Below are 19,273 nucleotides of genomic sequence, written 5' to 3' on the forward strand. Positions count from 1 at the left end.
TATGCAGATTTTGATGGTCTACTCTTTAAAAAGGAAGGAAAAACGAGACTTGCTAATTTGGTCACAATATTACACTAACTACCTTTTGTTTCAGCAAAGAATACAAGAGTTAATTCTCTTCTTTTTTTTTTTTTTTAAATTATGACTACAAACTGCTGAGGAAGTTCAGACAAGCAAATATCTACATTGCAGTGGGAGGACTGTGTAAATAGAAAGATAGAAATAAATGTCATTGTTGCTTGCAGTAATTTTGACATCTGAATTGGACCTGCCAGTGATCTCACACATGTCATATCTGACAAAGTGTTGTTTGGGTGATCACCCTGAATGACAGGAAATTCATAAATGTGGGACATGTTAACTAAAGAGTTAAGTTTGTTTATAATTGTTTCTTTACTATTGCCAGACTCTTGAAATATTACTTTATGTTCTTGGATGTTATCAACTGAAAACAATGGGAATAAAGCACTGGAAGGTCAAAAGCCTACATAATTAGAGGAAACCAATTAGAAATGTGGTTAAATAGTGTCACTGGTTAAGTACTTTCTCTTGGCCAAATGAAAAAAAAGAAAAAAAAGAAAGAAACATTCCAGCTTTCCAACTATCAGCATTCTTGTTTAAAGTCCACTCGTCCACGTGATGTTTTAAGGGACTTTTGACTTTTTCAGGTGTTTTTCAGAAGGAATGAAGTCATTAGGCACCAAAGTTTGTTTTGATTACGTCTGAAAAACAGGAGATGGCAGAGACTGGGACAGAGGCTGGGATTGCTTCCCCTACGCTGTCAGCCTAAGACACATTAACTCTGTTCTGCCCATACACAAACCCTCTGATGGTGCAAGCTGCCCCCTCAGTCCCTGACTGTCTGCCCCATCCAGGGCTCTATGTGGCAACCCATGCCGAGCACACTTGCCTAGGCTGGCACTGCTGGAGGGGATGCAGTTTGTCAGCTCACCGCTGTGCACCTTGATGCCTGCCACCCAGGCAGATTTTTGGCAAGGTGGCTGCTTTTGCTGACAACCTGGTGACTTAAGTGACATAACTCAAGGAGCCCTGCACTGGACACAGGCCTATGTGTGCCTGAAACACCAAGCCTGCATTGGCTTTTTCTTGCACTAAGTCTGGCACAAAGTGTGAGACTGAATATGTATTTGGCAAGGAAGATGAGTATCATGAAATACTATGCTACCATCGCTACACGCTGTCAGATCTTCCATTGCCTTTGGGATTGTGAAAGTACAGAAGAGCTGAACCAGCTTCCTGATGAACCAAAGCATGCAACCTAGCTCAAGTCATTGTGGACTGGTAGATACATGACAGGGAATCTCTGTGCTTTTTCTTAGGCGTACCAAAAACGCAACCTAAAAAAAAAAAAAAAAAAAAAAGTCCCTCTTAGATGAGAAACCCATTCTTTGTGCCTTGTTGCTGTGAAGAATCCAGCACTATCCTGAGCATCCTGGCCCAAATCCAGCAAAGCACTTCAGCACATGCCTTCCGTTACTCGTTCATGTTAATGCCACCATGTTCCATGGGCACCCAATTGTTATCTTATTTATTCGTTCTTTAGGCAGTATCTTCATTAAACTTTTTTTACAAACTTGTTAGCTAATAATCTGTTCATTTTTAAGTGCATTTTGCAAATGGGGAGACTTTTCTGTATGGGCATACTGACCAAGGACAACTCTTCCACCACAGAAACACTCACATAGGCACTGAAATCACACTACAAAGACTCAAGAGCCCACTTCTGAATGTAACAGGCATTAACTTCACTCTCATGATTGGTCCAACACATGTTTAAATGTTTGCAGAATCAGGCCTGATGCTCTTTCCCTGACTTAACTTTCATAAAGTATTGCCAGCTGAGATAGGCTTTGCACTTAGGCTTCCCCTGGAAAAATATGTTAGCTCTCAAAGGCTTTATCAAATCCTGGAGTTTTCAAGGCATGAAAGAAATAGGGCAGGGAAAGGGTGAGGGGCAGGGGAGAGACAGACAGATGAATGGACAGAGGCAATGTTCTATAAATTAAAATTTATGTGCTGAAATCAGAACACTGCTAGCAAAGCCAGCTTCATTTATCCAGTCCCTTTCAAGAAGTTTAAAGTCACTCGAAAGAGCACTTCCTTCACAGCCGTGCTCAACAGATTGCCAATTACAGCCCTGCTGAGAGGATGGAATTTCTTTGGAGTCACAACTGTATGTCTGCCCTCGTAGTGGGCATTGTTCTAGTATTAATGAAGACCAGAAGGCCTCCCGCCTCCCAAGGGTGCCACCAGCACGCTCAGCTCACTCCCTGAAATGCCTGTGCACCAATGCAGGCAGCATGGGGAATAAACAGGAGGAGTTAGAGGTCTGTGTGCAGTCTAAAGGTTATGATCTGGTGGCAATTACAGAGACATGGTGGGACAGCTCACAGGACTGGAATGTGGTCATGCATGGCTACGTCCTTTTTAGGAAAGACAGGTCAGTGAAGTGAGGTGGTGGAGTTGCTCTTTACGTGAGAGAGCAACTAGAATGTATTGAGTTCTGTCCAGGGGCAGATGAGGGGCAAGTGGAAAGTCTGTGGGTACAAACTAAGGGGCAGGCTGGCATGGGTGATACAGCTGTGGGGGTCTAATACAGACCTCCTGATCAGGACGAGGGAGTTGATGAGGCTTTCTACAGGCAGCTGAAAACAGCCTTGCAATTACAGGCCTTAGTTCTCATGGGGGATTTTAACTACCCAGATATTTGCTGGAAGGCCTACACAGCCAGCCATTCACAGTCTGGGAGGTTCCTCCAATGCATCAGTGATAACTTCTTGATACAAATGGTGGACAAACCAACTAGGAGAGAAGCACTGCTGGATCTTGTGCTCACCAACAAGGAGGGCCTGGTTGAAGCAGTGACAGTTAATGGCAGCCTTGGCTGCAGTGATCACGAGATGGTGGAGTTCAGGATCCTGTGTGGGAGGAACAGAATACCCAGCAGGACCAGAACCCTGGACTTCTGCAGGGTCAACTTTGGCCTCTTCAAAAAATTGTTAAGGGAAGTCTCATGGGAAAGGGTACTAGGTGGTAAAGGGGCTCAATATAGTTGGTCGACATTCAAGGACCACTTCTTCTGAGCTCAGGATCAGAGCATCTCAATGGGTAGGAAATCAAGTAAGGGAGCCAGGAGACCTGCATGGTTAAACAAGGAACTGCTGAGCAAACTCAAGTGGAAAAAGAGAATCTATGGATCATGGAAGGAGGGGCTGGCCACTTGGGAGGAATATAGGACTGTTGTCAGAGGATGTAGGAAAGCTAAGGCCTCCTTGGAACTTAATCTTGCTAGTGAGGTCAAAGACAACAGAAAGGGTTTCTTCAAATACATAGCTGACAAAACTAACACTAGAGGCAACATAGGCCCACTGCTGAATGAGGTGGGTGCCCTGGTGACAGAGGATATAAAGAAGGCAGAGGTACTGAATGCTTTCTTTGCCTCTGTCCTTACTCCTGCAGACTCTCCCCAGGAGCCCCAGATCCCTATAGCCACAAAAGAAGTAAGGATGAAGGAGGAGTTTGCTTTGGTAGATGAGGATTGGGTTAGGGATCAGTTAAGCAATCTGGACATCCATAAATCCATGGGTCCGGATGAAATGCACTCGCAGGTGCTGAGGGAGCTGGCAGAGGTCATTGCTAGGCTGCTCTCCATCGTCTTTCGTAAGCTGTGGGCAACAGGAGAGGTACCTGAGGACTGGAGGATAGCAAATGTCACTCCAGTCTACAGGAAGGGCAAGAAGGAGGACCTGGGTAACTATAGACCAGTCAGCCTCACCTCCATCACTGGAAAGGTGATGGAACAACTTATTCTTGGCACTATCTTATATACTTGGCATATGAAGGATAAGGGGGTCATTAAGAGCAGTCAACATGGTTTTACCAAGGGGAAGTCACGTTTGACCAACCTTATAGCCTTCTATGAGGAACTAGGTGGATAGATGATGGTAGAGCAGTAAATGTGGTTTATTTTGATTTCAGTAAAGCATTTGACACCATCTCCCACAGCCTCCTCGTAGATAAGCTAAGGAAGTGTGGTCTTGATGATCAGGTAGTGAGATGGATTGTGAACTGGTTGAAAGGAAGAAGTCAGAGAGTTGTGGTCAATGGGACAGAATCTAGTTGGAGGTCTGTGACTAGTGGAGTCCCTCAGGGGTCAGTGCTGGGACCGGTGCTGTTCAGCATTTTCATCAATGACCTGGATGAGGGAACAGTGTAACCTCAGCAAGTTTGCAGATGACACTAAACTGAGAGGACCATCAGACACACCAGAAGTCTGTGCTGCCATTCAGTGAGACCTAGACAGGCTGGAGAGTTGGGCAGGGAGAAACTTGATGAAATTCAACAAGGGCAAGTGTAGAGTCTTGCACCTGGGGAAGAACAACCCCATGTACCAGTACAGGTTGGGGGCTGAGCTGCTGGAGAGCAGTGTAGGAGAAAGGGACCTGGGGGTCCTGGTGGACAGGAGGATGACCATGAGCCAGCAATGTGCCCTTGTAACCAAGAAGGCCAATGGCATCCTGGGGGGCATTAGAAAGGGTGTGGTTAGTAGGTCAAGAGAGGTTCTCCTCCCCTTCTCTTCTGCCTTGGTGAGGCCACATCTGGAATATTGTGTCCAGTTTTGGGCCCCTCAGTTCAGGAAGGACTTGGAACTGCATGAAAGAGTCCAGTGCAGAGCCACAAAGGTGATTAAGGGAGTCGAACATCTCCCTTGTGAGGAAAGGCTGAGGGAGCTGGGTCTCTTTAGCTTGGAAAAGAGGAGACTGAGGGGTGACCTCATCAATGTTTACAAATATGTAAAGAGCAAGTGTCAGGAGGACAGAGCCAGGCTTTTTTCAGTGATGTCTAGTGATAGGAGAAGGGACAATGGATGCAAACTGGAGCACAGGAGGTTCCATGTGAATATCAGAAAAAACTTCTTTCCTGTGAGAGTGACAGAGCACTGGAACAGGCTGCCCAGAGAGGTTGTGGAGTCTCCTTCACTGGAGACATTCAAACCCCGCCTGGACACGTTCCTGTGTGATGTACTCTAGGTGATCCTGCTCTGGCACGGGGGTTGGACTAGATCATCTTTCCAGGTGCCTTCCAACCCCTAAGATTTTGTGATTCTGTAGTAATGGGCAAGGTACGTGCTTTTTGATCAGGCCACAAAAAATATCTCTAAACTAGAAAGCTTTGTTTCCACACATCCGAATTTGCTCTGTACCAAAAAAAAAAAAAAAAAAAAAAAAAAAAAAAAAGCAAGCCTGTGTTTACATCCAGTTGACAAATTCTGAGGTTAATTGCTTTTAAGCAGGCAGGTCAAAAGGACACGTAAACAAGGAGCCTGCTTATGGAAATCACATTTGTAAATGCAATACAAAGGGCTTTCAAAGATATTATGGGGAGATACAGCATTGTCCAGGCTAGGTAGATCTGTGCAATCTGGCACCTAACGGAAGTACTGTCAGATGTGCAGCGGCAGTCTGAAAACCTACAGTAAAAATTAGAGAGAGGAGAAAAATATCTGTGGGATGGCTTCAGTTTAAAAGTTAAGCATCTGATCTAAGTTAGTCAGCTAGACTTCATCTATACCCAACAGGAGCCTCCAATGTCATTTATCCTACCTATCTGAAAAAATATCTCCCAGGAGGGAGCAAACCACCCTGTGTAGATGCTGATCTCTCTTGACTAGAGAAGGAAACTAGACTCATAGTGTATACCAGCTGCCTAAACGTGGGATGACTTAAATTGGTGAGATTAAGCCCATCACTGAGGATTGAAGAACTTCAACATTCTGCATCAGAGCATAGCAGTATTATCACTCTTTATGCATCACTCGGTACAGCCATGTGTTTAAAATCCAACTTCAAGAGGACAAAAATACTTCAGTCCTAGACGTAGTCTCTTAACTTCACTACAAGTACTCATCAGCTTGAAACAAAGTAGATGCTTAAGGATCCCTGACTTCATATCCTTACCTCTGGGCAGTACAAAACTGCTCCTCTGGATTCAGCTGCACAACCACACATCTTCCTAGTGCTGCAATAGCTAAATTACAGCATTGGCTGTAAAAGCCAAATACCAGCTCTGACTGCTTGGAAAAGCTGGATGAGCTATATAGCTGCTATAGTTCTGCTCCGTGTAATTCCTTCCAGTGGACTACAGTTCAACCAAGAAGACGACTTCCACTGCCTATCCCTTTAGACCAGGAATTAAACATAAGAAACCATGAAAAGCTGCTCTGTTTTCTAGAAAATTAGAAGGAAACAAACCAGTAACAGAATGGAAAATTTCCCAGGAACAAAAGAAAAAACTGCTTCCAGGCTTGTCACCACAAAGCATTGCTGCTGGCTGACAAACCAGAAGACCACAATATCACCTGTGATAGATGCTTGCCTTCCTGCAGACAGAGTGAACCCTCCATCCTAGAGCCTGACTGGCTCTGCTGCACAGGCATTGCTCCTCCCTCCGTGGGGCCAAAGGGGAAAGTTCTGCTCCCACAGGACTTTATTGTCTGCTTCTTAAAAAAGCTGTAATCTTTTACCTTTTACAAATGTTTTAACTCAGTAAAAAAGCTATTTAAAATAAGGATGAGAAGGGCAACTGGTCAAAGGACCACAGCATGCTTAATCTTTTTTCTTTCCGAGTTCCCGTGCACATTTGAAATAACTTTTGTTCCATTTGTAACCCACATGCTGACACAGCATCCCTCCCTTTTTCTGTTCCCAGATCCTGTTATGAGTTTATTCAATAAAAAGACAGATATTCATCTCTTTTCAAGTACAAGAACATGCTTTTGAATAACTCAATATGCGATGCTGTAACAGGACTCCAAGCCAGCTCGTTTTAATCAGTCGTATCAACTCTCAGAGTGGAGCTGCCATATACATATCATCACCTTGCGCGTTTACCTCGCGGGTGTGTAAATACAAAGGGCTAAATTCAGGCTGCCTGTTCTGCACACATGGAAAGAGGTGATGCCTGGGAATGAGGCTACCCAACCCAGGTCTCTCCAAACCTCTGGAACCCACACCCTGGGTCTGCCATCCAGCCACCCTCCTTGTGGCAAATGACATCTTGGCTGGTGTCTTTTAGCACGTACCCCATCCAGACATCCCAGCTAGAGCTGGAAAGTTACTTGAGGAAGGAAGGAAGGAGGAGGATATTTTATTACAGAGTGTCACTCTATAAATACATAAACAAACAAACAGGCAAATCAGGGAGGAATGCCCCTGGCTTCCTGCTCCTTGTTGTAGGACCAGAGAACAGTTCCTGGAGGCAGGAATTAGCAGGCTTGCCAGCTGTGTCCCAGGAAGAAAGGAGCTAGAGGGGGAAGACAGGATGAGGAAACAGGAACGATAAGCCAGTGACCAGACTGACAGGAAACCATGCAGAGGTGGGTAGGAAACGGATGCTGGAATTCAAGGGAAAAAAGCAGCGATGACAGAACCAGCAAGGCTGAACAGCAGGTAAGGGAGAACCAAAGGCCCAGAGCAGATGAGACTGGTCTTGTGCAATCCAGGGAAGATAAAGTATACAAGGACTAGTTTACAGACTGGGGACATCAACAGACATCAGGTTAGTGCATGAGTGAGGATGAGATTAAACTGAACTGTCCAGTGGGAGCAAGGAGACAAGGTGATACATGCAACAATTTCCCATCTGCCACAGATACAGTGCTCAGGTCACACATGAAGAAGTTCCTCCAAGCAAAGGGTTATACATCAGGGAAACACTGGTGGTTCAGAGGGTAGTTAGTGCTCCAAACAGTCTCTTTGGTAAGGGATGGGTTATACTAAGAGTAGGGGTTTGTTTGGTGCACAATCTCAATAAACATGAGTATCAGGTCTGCAAGAACGTAACAAAGCAGTCAGAGAGGGGAATCACATTCACTAACCTTCATATATGGTGATGATATGAGGGTGGCTGAGGGATGACATGATCTCAATCTCCCGTCTGATGTGAACCATATCTTGTTCATCCTTAATTTTGTCCTTACGAATGGATTTTATTGCAACCTATAAATTCAGGAAATCAAGCATTATTCTTGGAACTGAACAGATGCATATAATCCATTAAGGAGAGTTCAAAAAATAAATACAGATGTTGGATGTTGGCAGAACATGGAATGACAAAAACAAAGCTTTAAAATACAAACCTTCATGTCCCAGCTCCTTCTTTTATACCAATAAATACACTCATTACAATAATGGGTGATGTGAAGTTTTAGGGTCTTCAGGTCTTAGGACTTCACTGAGGGGAACACAGCATGTTTTGGAAGAATCTCTGTGTTAGCCTAAGGACTACCCATCTGAGGCAAATGGCAAAACTCTCAAAAGATTTTCAGGAGAAGTACATTTGCCTAGACACTATTGCATCTGACCATTTCAAACAGAAGCTTTGGAGACAAATTCTCAGAAATAAGGTTGATATCTCTGATGGAACGGAGGCTGGAAATCCAGGTTGCCAACTACAGTTTTATATTTGTCCATGTTAATCCATGTTGGATCACAGGTTGCTCCATGGTTCTCTAAAGCAGACAAGCTTCAGAAGTTATTTAAAAATCAGAATAAATCAATCTTTGAAATTCACATCTAAATTCGTCCTCACATAAACCCAAGACTTCTAGGTCCTACACAGCACTTATGCAATCACTGCAAAACCATATCCTTCCTGCATCCTTCCTCAATCAGCAACCTTTTTTCAAGCACATCGTGTGACTGGGTATCATTCCAAAAGGCAGGGTGGGAACAGAGGAAGTGATAGCTGAACTTGCAAATTATAACAGCCCTTGTGAGTGTGTGTGTGTTGCCTGTGAAAAAAAGGGCTTATCTGAATGCCACAAATAATCACGGAGGTCAGCTCATGCCCTACAAGAAATGCAGAAGCCAACAATGGAGAGAAGCTGGTGGGAGACGGAAGGTGATGGCATTGTGCATACTGAATGGCAGCATGGCCTTTTCTTATACTCAATATTTACCCTTCTTTATTTTTGTAAGCCGGAGTTCAAGGAATAAATTACCAGATACTTTAAAATCAACAAGAAGTCTTTGAAAAACATCACTGACCTGCTGAGATGACCACCCTTTTATGGGCAAACAACACTTTTGTCATGCTATGCAGCCAACTACTGTGGACCTCTCCTGGGAAAACATTTGTAAATCTGTGATTTATCTGATTTCCCTAGTTCCTTCAGAAAAAAAAATAATTTCACTGCCTACTTCAGTAACTGCAAGTGGCATGACCCGTATTGTTTTCATTATATGATGTAGCATCACGGGTATTGAAGAAAGAAGGGAAAAACTTAGAATATTATAAAATTGAAATGTACATAAACAGGAGCTAGTTTAAAGGATCGGGTTTCCTACAAAGCCTTCAACCCTGAAAAGCAACATTGTTCAAAAAAAACATTAAGCACATGCCTCATTCCCTCAAATTCTGAAAGATTTCAGCACATGCTTAAAATTAAGCTCATGCTCAAGTGCTATCCCATCTTGGGGCAGCAGAATTAAAGCCAGAATCCAAGGGACAAACCAATTTGCATGTCAAAAAACAGGCAATATTTTCTTGTGCTTGACCCAAAGATTTGGTGTAGAGATTTTAAAAGTAAAAACATAGCTAAGGTCTCATCTACATGGCACTTATTTCTAGAAAAGGTAATAGAACAGATTTTAATTGAATACGTGATCAAGATAATCTCCAAGTAATTCTAGAAATGGAGAAGGCAACTAACACCAGAGATAAGGTCAGATTTTTCTCCCTTCCCATGTTTGCACTGAGACAGGCTGCAAATGCAAATACACCCTGTATACCAGAAGGATGTGGGTGGCTCTTGGAGCAGCATGTGCATTCCTGTAAGAAATAAATATAGACACATTTTTTATTAAAAGACAGCCTTGTACTTGGCTCTGAAGAAGAATTTAAGAAGGGTTTCATTGTCATATATACAACGGGGAGCAAATTCTTCACCATTCATTGCTGGTAAAGTAGTAATGGCACCCCAGAGGGCATGCCAATCTCCTACTAACTTGACTCTGCTTCACAGACAGGACTTCTGTAAGTCTACACATAATTACTGCAAATGGCCTCCATGGCATAATTGCAGATGTGAAAACATATATTTTTAGATACAAAAATGCAAATGTGATTGAAAAGTGTGGTGGCACTCTGTAAATATTTATTTGGATTAATCTTCAAATGCAAACAGATGTGTTGCCTGGGAACATATTTTTCAACAGGAGCAGGAGTTTACAGTCTCACAACCTGTACTGAAAATTGATTAAGGAACCTAGGAGCTTTATTTTGTAAAAGCTATCCCAAAAAGTTTAACTGAATTTTGAAGATGGTATTTAAGGTCTCCTGAAAAACATCACTTTCCAGTTGCAGGGGTAGAATTCAGTAACCCAGACAAAGTACTTGGGATTTGGTCAGTGACAACCAGGCTTCAAGAGCTCATCACAACATAAGAAGAGAACACAAGCCAAACGCATCTCTCGGCTTTTCATATTCAACACTTTCTCTTCGCTCCCTCAGCTACTTCAGATCACAGTGACCAGCATCTAGAAACAGGGAAAGACACTCGGCAGCTGTGAACTATCCTAATTCCAGTGGTGTCAACGGATCCTACTAAGGATCCACCTGCCCACACACAAACCAATCCCTGCAATCCTGACAAACAGCAGGAGCGCTGTGGGGGATGCAGTGGCCCTAAGCCAGGACACCACCCGTTACTGGTACAAGCACTCTGTACTGGAGCAAGGCTTCAGACACTCACAGGTACTAAAGAAATAATACCCCTGTCCATTTGCATAGCAAACAAGCATGCTTAAAGCACAGTGCAGCCATTTATTAATTAAACCTTGGGAGGTAAGTACCGAAACAGAACTATTTATCTGCTTTTAGGAGATGAGGAAATCAAAATGGAAAGCCAACTTGGCTCAAAAAGGAAACAAAGACTGTAGCATGGTAGAAATTCCAGCTTGCCTCTCCCTCCCAAACTGTGCAACACATCACAGGAGAGCCTTGCCCAAGGAACCATCACATCACTAACGGCCAGCTTCTGATACCTTTCCCCTATGTTCAATTGCTATTTTTCCCCTCAAAAAGAGACTCAGAGAAGCAAAAAGTTCGATCGCCTCTCAATATATACTTTTTACGCTGTGCCACCTGCCTGCTGGCCTGCGTGATCCCCTAGAGGACAGGCTACACATCTCAGAGGCTATCAAGAGTGCACAGGCTTGCTGGTGCTCTGGTCGAAAAGGCCAAACAGCAAGTGATCACTGGCAGTGGAGTCACTGTCAGAGGCAGCATCCCAAAGCAAGGCTAGTGGAGCAGCAGGACAGCATTCACTTCTACTCTTGCCCTCCAAGTAAGGGATTTCTGCCAGCCAAGCATCTTTCACCCGCATCAGTCTGCTCAGATCATGACAGCAAGGGCATACGGGCTTAAGTCTACTGGTGTGAAAAAACAACACAAACAAGAAAGCAGTCCAGTATTTTTTTTAGCACTTCATGGAAATGTTATTATTGATGCTCACATAGTAGGTATTTGTTATATATATATTTTTTTTTTCATCTCTCTGACCAAAATAAGATCCCTAGTTGTATGTTATGGTATTGGGCTGTAAAACAAGTCTCTCTTCCAGGTATTCTAAAATATGAACAATTTCTTTCATGAAATGCATTTTACTCAGAAATATATTCCAGAAAATACACTTTCAAAGTGCATTTAAGCTTTTAACACCAGACAGAGCTGGCTCCGTTTTTCAAAAACCTACTTGCAGGACTGCTGCCAGATATGGTACATGATGAACCTGAACAATTTAAGCCTAATAAGAAATAAATTCAATTGAGAAATACCTTATGAAAGAACTTGTTTGTTCATTCTTTATGTCCTTCTCTTTCTTGCTTGCCTGCTTACTTTCCTTGCTTTCTCTGAAAGCAACAGCTCCACTGTGTGCAACATCAAAATTTATTAAGGGTCACAGCCTATGAATCAAGAATAGGGCAAATGCAACATGCTTTTTTACATCAGCTATATTAACTACTCCAAATACCCCAGCTCAAAATCTGCAAAGAAAGTGCTGTTAGTCCCTTTGGTACTCTCAGAACACTGTACTTATACCTCTAACACACTTTCTCAATATATTTTACTGGTTTTAAGACTTAGATAATTTAATTATAGTATTTTTAGTAACTTTACTAGTGGTGGAATTCATATTTTTTCCTAGCTTCTTGTCTTAATGAGAATTTCAGATAACTCCAAGACCTTGCACTCATAGAGAATAACATACCAGATTCTTAATAATGAAATCCAAAGCCTTTCACCCCAACAAAACAGGTTCAAATTCACCCAAAGCCCCTGTAGACACAGTATCCAATCTGGCAAAGCACTTTAGCACATGCCCAACTTCACACTTGAGTAGTCCATTGGCTTTTGTGGGATAGCTCACACATGCAAAGCTAAATATATACATAAGCACCAAGGTCACAAGCTTAAAACTAGGGCATGTGATGGTCCCCTCCAGGTTGTGGCACACCAGTAACATCCTTGGTATCTTTTCTGCAGCTCTGATGGCAACATGGTCCCACACATGGAATTAGAGGGGGAGAAAGGAGCACCAGAGACGGACTGAAATGACCTCCACCTGTGATGCCAGTTTTGATACCAGTCTCTGCTCCAAAGCAGGTAAAGAGAATATCCTCTCCAAAATGTATGGCACAGAGAGGAGAAAGCAGGGGATTCTGAACCTCCAATACTGCCAGGCATTTCCAAAGGGCTCTGCATGAGCACAGCCCTTGCTCTACCACTCCTCTGCCTTCTGAAAGAGATAGGAAAGAGGGAGCACAGCTTTTGGCTTCCCATCCCTCCATGAGTCAGCTTGCAGAGTTTGCTGGGCAGGAAGTGTGGAGAAATAAGCTTATGTCTTCAAGGCTGCAATAAATTACCTGTCTCCATTTGCTGGAAAGAGGATTTATACTCACTGTCTGAAACGGTGTAGAGAGATTACTAAGTATTTTCCAACACACTTCATGCTTCTTTTGTTTGGTACAAATAACTTGAACTATAAATACTTCAAAAAGACCATGGTTACAAAGGTTTCTGTACATTCAGTCCTATCTGTAAGAGAAATGTCCCTCCTCCTTTATGAGCTTCTTGGTTGTTGGGCAGAGCAAAACGGGTGGAATTATTTTTTTTTACAGAGACAGATCAAGACCATCGCATACAGGAAAATATCTCAAAGTCTAAACATCTGGCAAAGGGCATGGCAGGCAGTAGGTGCCCATTTCCATATCAAATCTCTGTGTCTGCTGAGTCACTGCTGGCATCATCATTTATGGGATGAGCAACAAAGCTATATTTTCATCAAAGCGTAAAGCTGTTTCTCTTTATTTCGGGAAGTTAGTTCATGTTTGTTTTAATCTAATGAACCTACGTTTGCTTTGTTTCCAGCCAAGACGTGTGAATATAAACAAAACAGAATTAATTAGCCACTGTGCCAAAAGTCACAAATTTTTAAGTAAGCTAATGCTGTAAGCAAGGCTGACCATCTGAATACCACAAAGCACTGAACCTTCCCCAGCAATTTCTGCATGCAGTACATTCAGTCCCATTGAAACCAGTCTTCCACTCTTTATTATCTATCAGGGCTATTTTTAGGACTGTGGTGAGATATGAACAAACTGCTTTTTTTCCACCATGGGGGCTGTGACTTTTAAGCTGGTTCCAGCGCTTGTGCATACCACCCATGTTTGAGCAAATTCCAATGGGCTCTTGCAATAGTCTTGTGGAGTGTCAGAAAAATTACATGGGGACGGAGAGTGCAGGCCTCCTGAGAAAGGGAAACCAGCTTGCTGCCAGTGAGAGATATGTCAGAAATGTAACTTAAGGAAAATTATTAAAAACTATTTTATTTGGGTGAAAAGGGAAGGGAGGGTTAAATACACATAAACATCTCCTTTCCGAAAGCTGTGAACGGAGGCTATCCCCACCCAGCAATGGGAAGTGGGTGAGCCCAGCGGGTTTCACAGCTCTGTTTCCTTTCTTTGAGACTCTGAGGTGGGAAGTGCCAAACACCAAGTGCCAGCAGAGGCGGGGAGGTAAAGAATAGGTGGATCAACCTCGGGGAAGAGAAATGGAGAGCAGAGGATGTTTGGGGGTGGGGAGAGAAAAGGCACATTGTTCTTTCTCCAACTCCACGGAGCTGAGCAAGAAAGAATAAAGTCTGGCACCATATTATGTTTTTTTCCAGGGGAGTCCCTGCCTATGGCTCTTGGCCCAGACATCACCAACACAAGAGGAAGAGAAACAAAGCTATGAAATTGGGTGGTCCCTGAGACTGCTGCAATCAAATGATAAGGAGGGGGATGCTGATAAAGCAGTTGCATTGAAATGGCACTTCCAGGGGTGGCACAAAAGAGAGAAAGACAGGGGATGGGCTGAATAACTGTCTATCTGGCCTCTGGACCTTCCAGGTGGGAATAAGGAGCCATGGATGTACATCCCTACATGGAAGCCAAGTATCCAGAGGGTTCTGCAAAGGCATCCTCATACTGACTTCTTCTTGTAAGCCTCTTCCCACATTATTATTTCTTTGCTGGAAAAAAGCTACCTTGAGACTCCAATTCCAGCTCAAATGCAGTAATAAACTGAATCACGCAGGACATGCAATTCTAAGAACAAGCCTCTGCACAGTCAAAGAAAGCACTTGATGCACTCACTGAAAAGTTGGACAAAAGGCCACTGTGAATTGAATCAAAATTAGTGCCTGGTGGTGTGCACTTTGATAACGCATCTCTGAGAGCTCTTTCTTTTGGAGAAAGAGTAACATCAACACAATGCCATTGTTTTGGAGATTGTTACTTTTCAGATCCTAAAAGCCAGATCATCTCCATAGTGATACTGCTTGGGAGGCAAGCACACAACAAAATCATTATTAATTATTTATCAACAACCCAACTCCATCATTTGGTATGTTGGTAAACTATGCAGTGATCAGGGGAGCTGCTCACAGGCCAAACAGGTGCCATCTGCACCTAGTGAGACTCTGCTGACTTAAATCTTATCGTTTCTGCCCATTACTCAGTTCCACTGAATGTTTGCTTGTGTCATGGACGTTACCAAAGACAAAACACTTGTTTTATTGTTGTGAGCCAGCAGCTGCAAACATAAAGGGTGAGGATGCACGTGCTGCAGGGTACCTTTCAAGTTCATATGCTTCTAAAAGGCAAGGGTATTTTTTACAGCTGCCTCATGCTGCATGGTAAAAGCATATAACAAACATCTGCACCTCTCTACTTCATTCCCCTTTTCCCAATGAATTTCTAAAAAACAAAGCTGATTTACTGCCACTATACCACACACTACCTTTAGAGAAACTCACTCTTGCACCAAGATACTATAAGTCCCAAATCAGTGTGATAAATATTAAATCAAAATTATATTTGTATAAGCTAAGGCAGAGTACGTCAGTGCCTCTTGGTCAACCAGGATATTATTACCTTGGGTTTAATTTTCCTTGTCTGGTTCTGCTGGACACAGCTGCTATTATCATATCATAAATGATGATTCACCAAGTGAAGACAAATTAACTAATCACAAATATTAGGCAATGAAGTTGTATCTTCCTTCTAGTTCCCCCTTCATGCACAGACAAAACCACATGTGGAACCAAGTTGTAATGAGCAGTGGAAGGCACCAGATAAACACATTTATGCTGCACGTATACAAAGTAGGTGCCAGGAGGAACATGTATAACACCCTTCCTCCACTTCTTTCCTCACCCTCACATACGGTGCCTGTTAACAGGATTTGTGAGCACATTTCCTGAGGAACTACTGCCTTACTGGAAAATTTACATCACTTCATTGTTTGGTACCCGCTATCCTAAGCCATGTATATGAAGCCTGGCATATTTATACCATGCATCCTCTGATAAATTTACCTGGCAGACCTTCCTTCATTTAACACTGAGAATCTTGGCCTTGAATCATCCTCACTACCAGATGGATCTTATAGCTCCGTATTAATCATTTCAGAAGTGATAGATCACTAGGCATAAAATAATAATAAAAAAGCATTCATCTGGTTTAGCAAGGATCTGATTTCCAATAGCATTTAAAAACACAAGTTAGCAACTTGGGTTATTGATTCTTTGTTTTGAGGCAGTGATTCTTGAACACAGGGAGATGAACGGAGGGCTGCAGAATTCAGAAATGGACAGTCCACTCATATATGTCAGAAATACACCAAAAAACTTCTCCCTTCTCAAAATAAAAGTATTACTGAAGACCTAATTGTAGGACTGTTCAGTTTTAGAAGATCCTACAAATAATCACCATCCCTAGCAATAATCAAGTGTTTCCCATAGTGCTGCCTCAAGTTTCCCCCTTCAGTCCCCACTGTCCTCTACTCTGCATCCACTTCAATCCTCCCTGATCCACAATGAAAATAATTTGTCCTGGTAGCACTAGAGGTTGGAAAGTATTTGCTTAAAAGCAGAGATCTGCTTTTTTCCCAATTCACTTCCAAATTAGGTGGAAAGGAACCTGTAATCCAAAGATTAAATATCTAATGCTTTAAAATGTCAATAACCCAGCCTGCAAAACAACAGGCTTATGATCTAACTCTGAAGGACTGAAGAAAAGAGGAATAAAAATGGCCAAGTTGAAGTTATGGGGCTGTCATGCCGAGATAGATGGAAGACCATCTCTTTTCCAGAGTCTAATAACTCACAAATATCTCATCCAACTACTTTCAAGCTTTCACGGGAAGTTCATGTTTTGGCACAAAAGAAATTATATCTGGAAAGAAAATGGGGTAGGGGATTTCCCCGAGGCAATGGAGGACCATAACTGTAATTAAAAGAAAAAAATGCTTTGCAACCTCAACTATGGATCGTTCCTCCTTAATAGATATTAACCAGCACTGAATGCCACATTCACTGAAAAGATGAAAACTGCATTTACAGTTAACTTCTGGTGAAGTTGCCAAGCAGATGTTTATTTTTGGCTTCCACATTTACTAAAGCCAAATGCTACACTGAATTCGGATTTCACAAAGTCTAACTGCTTTTCTTCCAGGTTACAATTTTGTTGGAACCAAAAAGAAAAAGAAAGGAGGGGGGAGGGGGAAGTAGAAAAACACCCCTAACTTCACTTTTAAGTAGGAAAAAACCTGGTAGCATCTGTTTCTATCATGTCTGTTTATATCATAGTTTAAATAAGGTTAGAATTGTGCAGTCATTATTGATCAACTTCCAAACACAGCACAGCTCCATCCAGCACATGTGCAAAAGAGGAAAAATCACTGGAAGTGAATCCTGTGTCAGTCAGAATTTTAACTGCTGCAAGCCTGTGTGCAGACTGTTTAGCACTAATTAAATTACTGGCAAGTCAGGTTAAAGAGGAGTGAAAGAATTCACAAGCCCCAAGTTTACTGTTCTCAGTGTTACATGGGTATTACAGATTCTTCCTCTGAAAACTGGAAGATAGATTTCACATTAATTTTGAGGCTTGATCTCACAGCTAGCACAGCTGCTGATGTAATGCAAAATGCTAACCTGGGGCAGCAGAGAGGGACTTTAATTCAATGTTGTTTTTCATTGTGAATAAGCAGTGAACCACACTGAAGTAATCCTCCAAAGTAGGAGTGCACACTGTTCAAGGCATTGATTTGGGGATGAAATGCAAAACCAAGATCCAGTGTTAGAAAAAGCCCTTTATGACTTTCTAAAGAAGAGAGGTATGAAGCCCTAGTGCCTGGATCTAGTTCCAGTTTGAAAATTACAGTCTCCTGTAATTCCTCCCAATAATTTAAATTGGAAATGGAGTTATTCACACCCTCTAAGCAACTGCTGCAAACTACCGTAATGTGCTGCTAAATAATTGCTAAATAACAGTAACCTCAGCAGCTACCAGTCTCTAAAGTGATTTTGCACATGTTTAGATGAAAGGTGCTATATCAGTGCAAGACTGTAATTCACATTAAACAAGGAAGAGTGCTGGACATTGTTTAAACTCTTTCTTCAGACTAGGTTTTTCCAAGAATCATAGAATCACAGAATGGTTAAGATTGGAAGGGACCCTAAAGATCATCAGGTTCCAACCTCCCTGCTATGAGCAGGGACACCTCACACCAGACCAGGCTGCACAAAGTCTCATCCAACCTGGCCTTAAACACCTCCAGGGAGGGGGCTTCCACAACCTCCCAGGGCAATGTATTCCAGTGCCTTAGTACCCTCACAGTGAAGAATCTCTTCCTGATGCCTAACTTAAATCTTTCCTCTTTCAGTTTAAAGCCATGACCCCTTGTCCTATCACTGCTCTCTCTGGTGAAAATCCCCTCCCCAGTTTTCCTGTAGGCCCCCTCCAGCTACTGGAAGCCCACTGTAAGGTCTCCCTGGAGCCTTCTCTTCTCCAGGCTGAACAGCCTCAACTCTCTCAGCCTGTCTTCATAGCAGAGGTGCTCCAACCCTTTGATCTTCTTCGTGGCCCTTCTCTTGATGCTCTCCAACAGCTCCATGTCTTTCCTGTGATGAAAGCTCCAGAACCGTACACAGTACTCCAGCTGCAGCCTCACCAGAGCAGACTAAAGGGGCAGAATCACCTCCCTTGCCCTGCTGGCCACGCAAGCGCACACTGGCGGCTCAAGTCGAGCTTCTCATCTACTACCACCCTCAAGCCCTTTTCCTCAGGACTGCTGGACAGAAGCCAACTCACAGTGCATTTTCATTCACTGGTATGTTCTGCTTGAGGAAGTTGTGGGTAAATAAATGTATCTCATCTTGTCCTCTCTCTATTACTAAAGTCCTGTGAGTTCAGAGAAGCCTCAAAACCTCAGAGCTTTGCACATCTTTACCATGCTTCTTCTTCCACAAAAGCAAAGGCACCTGGCACTGTGTAGAACTTTTAATGTTGCTCTCCTGGTTCTGCAGTACCTCGAAGAAAAAAAAGTAAGTGCTGTTTCACCATGAGAATTGCAATAGTGCAAGGAAAACTTGGGAAGAGTCTTTCTTCTTTTGAAGACATGTCCATACTTTCAGGCATCGCAACACTCACTAAAACTCAACACCCTACTGCTCAACTACCTCAATTTCCTAATTAACCCAGTGGAATTTTGAAGTGTGGAGAGACTTCAAAGTTGAGTTTCTAGAGTTTAGGCTTTGGATTAACATTGATGAGCTAGGATTCGTTAATGGCACAAAGATGGTGGGCTCCACAGACTGTATCATGGAAGGCACACAAATGTATGTAAACACCACAGTCGGAAGGGT

The 19,273-nt window shown here is 42.8% G+C and overlaps 1 protein-coding gene across 1 annotated transcript in view; it reads right to left on the reverse strand.

Moving 5' to 3' along the window:
- Nucleotides 1–19,273, reverse strand: part of NUAK1 (NUAK family kinase 1) — a 54,673-nt gene that overhangs the window by 20,750 nt on the left and 14,650 nt on the right. Inside the window, exon 2 of the mRNA XM_051636761.1 lies at nucleotides 7,898–8,018. Within this exon, the coding sequence (XP_051492721.1) occupies nucleotides 7,898–8,018 (121 nt within the window). The remainder of the gene's footprint in view (nucleotides 1–7,897; nucleotides 8,019–19,273) is intronic.

Source organism: Apus apus, chromosome 1, assembly GCF_020740795.1.
Source record: "Apus apus isolate bApuApu2 chromosome 1, bApuApu2.pri.cur, whole genome shotgun sequence".
Lineage (NCBI taxonomy): Eukaryota > Metazoa > Chordata > Aves > Apodiformes > Apodidae > Apus > Apus apus.